The following is a 9,883-nucleotide window of genomic DNA, read 5'->3' as shown; positions in this document are numbered from 1 at the left end:
GCCGGGCGCGCCGTACTACCGCCCCGGATATTTTTTACGTACGCAAACTTTCCCGATATCCTGAACGGAAAATGTAAATCCGTTACCGGCATCGATCGTCCGTTCGTTCGCTCGACGCGCGCTCGCGTTCACAGCTGGCGCGGTGTGGACAACGCCTAACAAAGGTCCGGCGGACCTATGGACTATCCATTGTTGGTGTTACTTAGAACTCTAACCGATGTAGTGGACCATATGCGTTGTGCCTTCTGTATTCCGATCGAGGGGTGAGCGGGAGTCTCTGTAGACTTTATTTGTTAAAAATTTAATAATCAAGATAGTTGTGCTGAGTTATTGTAAAAATCAGTGTTGCCTTGCTATGTGTCTTTGCTTTTCGCGATAGACTTTATGAATAAACGGTGCTTTGTAGAATTTTTTGAAGTTATAAAGGAAGCTACTGTATATTGCAAGGATGATTGCGGAAATGGTAAGAAATTCTATTAGCATTTCTTTTTACAAATACATTTGTATAATCTATACTAATATTATAATGAGGAATTGTATTTTTGTACGTATTGAAATAACTCAAACACTACTTGGCCGATTTGGAAAGTTTTTCACGATTAAAGCTACGTTATCCGTGATTAACATAGGCTGTATTTTTACTATTTTTTAAAACCACACGGACGAAGTCAAGAGCAATAGCTAGTATTTTATAAATTCTATTTTAATTAGTTATAAAGAGTTATAAATGTTGCGAACATCTGGCATGTTGCGAAAGCCAATGTATGGAGCATTCGCGACATGTGGTCGCCACTCCTGGTACATTAGCGCATACCTAGTTTTTATGATAATATTTGAAACAATATCATACATTGAACATAATTGTAAAACAGAACAATGGTGTATTTTTTATACATTTTCATTCTAAAATTACAAACGGAATACATTTTTACAAAAAAAAATATTGTTATAAAGTAGGTAACTGCAGAGCAGATATTTCAAATTGTGTTGGAATTTCCCAATAGGGAACTCGCGCATATAGTTATTAAATAATTACAATGAAGTTGTACTTTTTTGTGTTATTTGAAGATGTAAAACATTTAATTATTTAAAAAAGGACATTTCAGTATAAATAAGAACAAAACAAACTTAAAATTTCGTTAAATAAAATGATTAAATTTCTAAAATAAACTACAATGACATTCTAATAAAGGGCGGAAATCGATTTTAGCGTAAAATTCGACATCAATTTCTACGAAAACTGGCAAATTAAGTTCCGTATACCATAAGCGGGTATTCGGACACAACGAGCTTTAGTCGTAAAATCGTGGGGGTTCGGGGCAAGTGAATCATACGAAATGTATCTCGACTTTCGCTCAATCAATGTCCTATGTATTTTTAATGATACTGAGTAATCTAGAAAACGTATCGATTCTTTGCGACTGTCATTTATTTAAAAGGATGCATTATTTGCTCAAACCATTAAGTTAATAGGCAATCAGAATTTATATGGTTCCAATCTATTCTACTGTAGTCAATCTTATCTACTCTAATAAATGGATCGATGGATGTTTACCGTTTAACTTTAACAAAATTTGGCACACATACAGAGTAAAGTCTAGAAAAATAAACATAGGATAGTTACTATTTTATTAAATACTCGAAAAATAACTCCCAATACAATATTTTGTTGCAATTATTCTCGTCTTACTTACGTCTTACATCTCACTGAATGAGAATTATTAAATGCTTTGTTCCAATTTCAACTACTAGATGTTTTCGTGATCGATTCTACAATGTTATTTATAGTAAGTATGAAGAAATGGGCTTGTAAGCTTACCATATACTTCTTTAGCCTAAATAATCTTTAACATCAGAGAAATAAAGAAAAATTTACAACAATATTGCGCTTCATCCTTATTAAAAATACTATGTTTGCTTACTGCAATCAAAATTAAAATTGCATTTACGTTTTATAAAGACAAGTATTTTACAAATACCATAAAATGAATTGTATTTCAATAGATAATGAGGTCATTATTGACCAAAACTAAAGCAGATAAGAACATTTTATAGTTTATTTACATTCGCCACGAGATTCTGGTAATTTTATCGGAAATTCAATGTTAATTCAATGTCAAATATATTAAGTGTTACGATAAAAAGATTTCTTTTGTTTCGTTGCTTCATATTTTTGCAATAAATGCGTATGTGTTTATTGTATTGCCTTAGCATAATTATATTATTATACATAGGTACTGTTAACTCTAAGTTAGGAGAGATATATTTATGTAAATGTTTATTTTTATTTCTTGACTTACACTTTATTTTAATCCTATACTAACATGGTTAAAATTTAACCAACAAAGGGCGATTTAATAATTTCCCCATTCACAGGAATTGCTATGACTCATAATTCTTTGAATTTCACCTTTAATGTAACAGTACAATAAGCCCGTTTTTTGTTTAATCCATTTTGATGTATCACTAGAAATCATGCTCAAAATTTGAGTTTTATTTAAAAAGATCTGTAGAAAGAAAACAAATGAAAATACATCAATCTTTATTGCTATAGATTTAGGTAACTGTGAGCAAGAAAAGAAAATCAATTAGCGAAATTTAAAAAGAAAACGCGAACGCTTGATTTAAAATTGGATTCATAACGTATTGTGTTTTGTTTTCTCCTAAGTCATGATCAGCACAGCTGCTGCCTCGAAGCGGGTTAGTTCATTCCCCTCGAAAAGTTATCATGCGATATTATACTTAATACACGAAAAATAAAGTCCCTTTTCATACTTTCCTTTGTAACCAATGCATATTTTAAAGCTTGAAACTATTGTAGGTTTTTGTTTAAGTTATATTTACATTCTTCATCTTGAATTTGCATTTTCACAAATTAAAAAACTTAAAAATACCAAAATTTATTTTTTTACTCGTTGTCTATCCCAATACTCTACGAGTTACTCTCTTTGAAATTCTCTTTCTATTAACGTATATAAAGGTAAAAAAAAATACTCGTTCATATATTTTTCATATTCATAGCAAAAATTACAACCGCAAGTAACAAATTGACGCGTACAAAAATTAATTTTCTATTGAAAAAAAATTTGCATTTCACCAGCTGGCGGTTACTGTCGGTAAAGGGCGTCGGGCCTCGAGGGAGTCGATGAACCGAGCGTTGTTAAGGCCATTTAAAACATCCGATTGTGGAAAGTATTAAAAAAAGAGACACGTTATTATAAAGTGAATTAAAATGTTTTGCTTCAAAAACATAGAGACAGGCGAGCAAATATAGTTTTAATCAAAGTATGGTTAAATAGAAGTCGTTTAGAATAACCAAATCAATCAAACTGGTCATTTAGCAATTAATAAAAAAAAAACTTACTTAGTACTAGTTATTTAGTCTCGATGTATGCTTTTAAATTATCAATTCATTAAGAAAATATAGTATTTACACTATTAGACTATCATGAAAATTAATGAGAAAGTCTTCGACATGTCGTTGACAAAATTTTTATTAGATTTATACAGCGCAACAAGCAAATCTCATAATTTTTTCGATGATGTTACAAATGCGTTCTCGCAACTGTTACGCAGATATTCGTTATGGATTCTCTAAACGTATTAAAACGAATTATCACTTTTAAATGCCGAATGAAGTGGTCTATTGGACTACGAGGCGAATGAATTAACGAATAAAACTCAAACGACAGTAACTGGGGGACAATCTATGTGTCATTAAATACAATAAAAAACTTAATTAAAGGCCACCGAGCTACATGCTAAGGGATCTCATTAAAAAATTCCACCCGACTGTTCTCTTGGCGCGTCAAATGTAAATTCATCTACTAAAGTATTAGCGCTTTCCCCAATGTTAGAGCATACCGTGCTTACAACTCGAAGAAAATAAAACACCCAGCTTAAGTATTATTTCTCTAATGATATGTACATTTCTTTTCTAATTAAGGTTAAAGTTGCCTTGAACTCGGCAAAAACTCTTTAAGACCGTATTGGAATGTAGAAATTTATAGATATATGTTTGTATGTAGCTTCTCTGTCGGGTATGTTTTAGGTAGACCGAGGGAGGAAATTACTTTTAATACTTTTATATTTTTCCCCTTTCTCATTATCCAACGCGTTAGATGTTAAACCTTAACGACAGAACTACGTCTGCGTTAGTAAAACTTAATTTTATTATAAATCTAATGCTTAAGACATGGAATGAACGTTTAAATGAACACGTCTATAAGGTATATTTATTAGTCTATATGGTACAATAAACTAGATGTTGCTTGCAACTTGGTCCCCGTGAATTTAAAAAAAAAACAAACATAGCCTATGATATTGAGTGATAATGCAGCTGTTATCGGTGAAAGAATCTTAGAATCGTGCCCAGGAGTTTTTAAGTTACTTCAATACAAAAATGCAATTCTTTCCTTTTTATAATGCAAGTATAGATAGTATTTTACTCCACTTTCTTAGCACAACTTCAGCGTATTCCTCAATGTAGATATCGACAGCTTCACTTCCTTTTAACTTCCTTGTCAATATGCGATAAAATGTAGACACATCAATCTCAAGCTTTGAACGCCAAAGGAATTTTTACAGTTATTTTTACACCTAACATATTCCACATGAAATAACTTAGAATGGTAAATGTTTTGTTATTTCACTTTCATATTTTCATTTAAAAACATCGCTTTTAAAAACATAAGCAAACACAGCAAAAGTACATTCATCTGCAATGTTTTTTTAATTTCAAATGTCGTAGTAAAAGTATAACGATGTACGTTGTCAACATAACGCGTGCGAATTCTCGCTAAATGAAAATACGCGCATAGTAATATCAGTGGAATTTTTAATATTACACGGCCTACTTACTCTGAGGACAAAGGCCTGGCACAAAGCGATGGAGATTGATCTATTACAATTTATTTGTTCCACAATGCTTTGATAACTGATAATTTAATTAAATATCTGATACATTGATATTACTTTGATAGTACCTAAGGAGCTTTATGTTCAAACTATTTTAATTTAAAAATCATACAATTTAGCAATATCGAAACATGTTGAAAGAAGTTTGAATATCACTGTGTGAAAATAATGTATTTCAATGTAAGTTTTTTGAAAAAATTATTGCTTTTTGATGTCTCGTTCACTTTTAGTTGAAATTAGAAAAAAAGTAATGTCTAAAAAATGTTCGCACAGGGGTCGATAGCCAATTATTTAGGCTAGGTCTAGGGAGAACAGCTTCCTATTATTAAGTTCTTAAACAAATTAGTTTTTATATCCATTTTACATTTTTCGATTATCTTGAGGAGAGGGTAATACCTTACATTTTCCTTTTCACGTCCATGCGTTTAAATAAACTGCATAAGTGTCAATAATTTGAACATATAGTACATCAACTCAGACAGTGTTTCGACAAAAATAATGGGAAGGTAGGAAGAGAGTAATGAGATAGCTGCTCAGTTCGCAGATAATGAGGCGCAGTCTGTACCTTTCACATCCGTCATCATTAGCGCGAAGCTTCGGGCGCGGAGTTTTCATTAAGACGCCAATGTTTCGAATGACAAAGCGGTCGCGTAAGATGCTCGTAAACTAACGCACCTTATGACTGTCGCGCGTCACACGCAGTCTTGCCTTCATTACAGTAGTGCTTGTTTATGAGCTGTCTACATTTAGATTAATGTAAATTAACAGACTAGATGCAGATGAAGCAACGTGTTAAGAATCGTACTTCTGAAACATGTTATATTTCAAATACGAATGATTTGGTTTTTTTTTTCGTTTGATGAGTAGAACTCCCAGGCTTAATTATGTTTTGATTCGCTTTCAAAAGAATTATACAACAATAAAAAAATTAGTACGAGTAAAACATAGCAATCTACATTTTCAATTTCATTTTAGTGGGCGTTAAATAGGTGTGCATATGCAAGATAGAGCCAATTTTCTCTGTATGAATAAAAAAGTCCAAATTCAGTACGGTTCGCTTCTTTTGAAAAAAGTGGGGCACGAGCGCTAACGTTCTCAAAGGCTCCCCTACATTGGCTTTACCTAACCTCTCTCACAAACAGTAAATAGCTACTTTCCTGATTGCATGTCTTTTTGAATCTCAGCTCTTTTTTTAATACAGAAAGCATTTGATTTCGTGATTGCTTAAAAGGATTTCAAATATAATTATTTTCTACTAGATTTCACACGCGACTCTGTTCGCATGGAATTTAAAAAAAGTTAGTAGCCTTTGTGTTCTTCCAGTCTGTCCTCTATATCTGTTCTAAATTTCTTTTACAAACTCTAACAAACATTCATCCGTCTAAACTCTCGCATTTATAATATTACTAAGATTTTAAAAACAATAACAATTTTTAAGATATATTCTATCGATTTTTAGGTTAGTTTTGATTATCGAATTAACAAATTCATCTTAAAATAGTTATAATGAATCCAGTTTTTATATTGCAGAATTTTATTTTCTTTTATTTTTAAACGGCAATATTTTAAATAGATAGCAAGAATAAAGAACGTTAAGAATTGAATGATAAATGTGACAATTATTATTGCTTGTTGTTAGATAGGCGGGAGCGGCAGCCATTCAGCGCTTGTTTTTCTCGCTTTCCCCTGCGAGAAAAGGGAATGAGAAATAATAAATTATGAAAACGTTTCTATTACTTTTATAATAAAAATGTTACTCATATAAAACTTTCAACTCTCGTGGTTTTTACAAATATAATATTAGTAAGAAACGATTCCTTACCATGTAAAAACCAAGCGATCGCTGCTCATATGCATCCGCAATTGCTGAAGCGTTACCTGCCTTTAATCAACGAAGAAGGAGACGCACATAAAAAGGATATTCCCATCCTTTACATCTCCTCCGCCATCATATCCACTTTCCCATCCCATCCTTTCTGTATAAGAGAATGGTGGGAAAAGAAAGGAATAAATACTAAACTAATATAGAAACGTACTCATTGTTTTCACTACGTCCAATTAAAACTAAACTAATGTAGACTGTTTATGAATCTGTACGATCAATCAAATCAAAATTGATTGCGGAATCGAGATTAGAGTGCCTTTATACCGTACGAAAGTAGCCTCTTTACCAGAGCAATAATAAAGTCCCTATTATTCCTTACAAAGAGTCCATTGATCTTGAATGAACGCAATGAAGAGTGATTAATGAACGAATTCAATGCATCCATTATTCCCCCTTCACTTGTACAAGTTAGTATTTTAAAAAAATGATAATATGCAATTTGATATTGTTTTAATGCTAAATAATTAATAACGAAGGTCATGAGATTTGTTTGAAATCTGCAAAGACTTAGAGAATTTGTTAGATTACGAGTATACACCTTTAATGGAGTAAAATAAATAGTAACATTACAATATTCAATAAGTAGGGTTCGTCCGCATGAGATTTTATAAAAATAAGTAGCCTATGTGATCTGTCAGACTCCTATACATCTAAGCAAAATTTCATCGAGATCCGTTCAGCCGTTTAGGCTACAAACTCTTACAATCATCCATCCATTCATCTATCCCTCCAAACTTTCGCATTCATAATATTAGCAAGATTTGAAAGATCCCACTAACAATACCTTCATACAAATTCAACGCAAGATAATGTATAATATGTGTATAATTTGATTACGAGTATAATTCTATCAGCCTTTAGAATCTAGACGTACGAGCATCACGCTTACTAATGTACTAACATCCTTTATGCTTGCGACATTACACGTCCCATATAGTCATAACTCCGAGACTATGTTGTCTGGTATATAAGAAACGAAGGAGTTCATCGTCTGCATGACTGAAAAAGTGACTCGGAACTATGAACTGTCGACTGTTTTTTTTTTTTTTTTCGTTTTTTGTTCGTGAAGACAAAGAACGTGCTAACGTTTTACTGAATAAACATTTTATGACCTTTGTTTTTAAAGATTGGAGAGTAGATGAAGTTTTTATTTAAAGATGTTAATTATTGTTAAAGCGTATTTATCGTATTAGGTTAGTCAAATGATGAAGAGTTAAAAAAGTACAAGAATGATTTCGATCTCTTAAAACATTTTGGCTGTTTACAATATGTTCTTGGGCAATCTGACACCTCATAAGTCTGCAATATAATCCCTTCACTATCGAGTACGTTGTGTCTATAAATACATTTCAGATCGATATAATACTTCAGTTCATCGTCAGTTGTAACATTTTATGTTGAGTGATTGAAAATATCAATACACGAACTCTCTATGTCCCTTTAATAGTTTTGTAATTGTTAGAAAAGCCGTTATAACTATTTGTCTTTTTTATAAATGTTAAAAACTAAAATGAACTGTGTAAACAGAAGATAAGTTATAAGCTTATTATATTCTTCAGTGTAAAGACTGCACTCGGCAAACCACACAAAGCACTAGTCTTAAATCGACGGTAGTAAACAATGAGTCACGCAGTAGGGTCCCGACCCCTCGTAGATCCCGGGGTTATATGAATACTTTAAATATTTCTAAACTCTCTTCAATAAATTTCATTCGTCTCGTTTCTATTTCAACGTTCTTAAAATTTTATTTCAAGGGGTTTGATGTAGAAATCATTTTCAATTTTAAATTTTATTTTGAACATGTGTTTGTGATTAATTTTAGGTTCTGTTGTGAACTATAATGAATTTGATGAATTTTAAATTTCATCGTTAGATACATTATAAATTTTTCAATAGGTACTTGTTTTATACAGAAAATACAATATCTTCGGCAAACAATGTTTTACTTAACAATTCAATTTGACAGACTTAAATAGGTTTCTGTCCGATACAAAAGCACAATAGGTAGACAATCAATATTTTCATAAATGATTCATAGCACAGGAAATGGGTAAAGAATCGTTGTTTAATGTATTAACATTACTAATACCAACTCAATAGACAGTTACATTATCGTCTCTTGTTTAGTCTTTGTAATATTAGAGCGTTCGCAATCCTTTGATTAAACCATCGCACAACTGTTGTGCGATTGTCGATTGTTTCGCAGCCCATTCAACTGTAGTCAAATCAAAGCGAGACTAAACAGTTGTGTTGTAGTTTAGTTACATGTGGGCGCGCACTAAATCTATATTCTAAATCCTAATATTTTACTCGTTACTATCTTCGGATTGAAGAGAACAAGATGAATTAATACAGTGCTTTCAGTCTTGTCGACACTCGGTTCCGAGCACGATGCATAATTCACGATTGGTGAAAAGGCGTTATGTAATCCTCTCCGAGGATTGACTGAGATAACGTGCTGTTTCATGAATAATTGATAACTATCAAAATATTGAAAAATGTTATTAAATAAGCGTAAACTAAACTAAAACATCGTAAATTATATGATGTTCTATGTGTTAATAAACCTAAAGGAATAGTAAAAATATCGTAGGTAATTTACCAGTTCCACTGCACCATTTATGCTTCTCCTTTATAAATAAAAGGAAGATCACAACTAAATAAAAAATATTCACAAAGATCTAAAGTAAACAATTTCCAAGAAGAAAGTTCACAGGTTGCGGTAGTCCATTAGATGACAAGAGACCGATTTTTGTAGCCAACAATGAAGAAGGACCAAACTCCCTAATTGATGGTCATTTACTGAGGCGATGAAATATCAATGTTCTCTATTCATATTTCTAGACGCAACGGTCGTAACCGAGGCATGGAGGGCAGCGGCGTTGTGTACCGGGTGGTAGGACGCGCACGCACTAAGGCAGACTGCGGTCAGCAGACTGAACGCCCACCGCGACAAGATACCACGTGGAAGAAGTATACCGACTCGCCTGGAGTCGGCGCACCGCCTATGGTATTTACAGCTTCAATTGATAATTCAACTGTTTACTAACCAGGGTGTATACCCCTATGAGTCTTTAATAG

At 32.6% G+C, this 9,883-nt stretch overlaps 1 protein-coding gene across 1 annotated transcript in view; it reads left to right on the top strand.

The window, feature by feature from the left end:
• LOC106107815 (protein sickie-like) overlaps positions 1-9,851 on the top strand; it is a 17,097-nt gene extending 7,246 nt beyond the window's left edge. The window contains exon 4 of the mRNA XM_013288818.1: positions 9,647-9,851. Coding sequence (XP_013144272.1) covers positions 9,647-9,851 — 205 coding nt within the window. The remainder of the gene's footprint in view (positions 1-9,646) is intronic.
• The last annotated feature ends 32 nt before the right edge of the window (positions 9,852-9,883 follow it).

The sequence above is a fragment of the Papilio polytes genome, unplaced genomic scaffold (assembly GCF_000836215.1).
Source record: "Papilio polytes unplaced genomic scaffold, Ppol_1.0 DF821845.1, whole genome shotgun sequence".
NCBI lineage: Eukaryota > Metazoa > Arthropoda > Insecta > Lepidoptera > Papilionidae > Papilio > Papilio polytes.
This window is presented reverse-complemented; position numbering and strand designations above follow the sequence as displayed.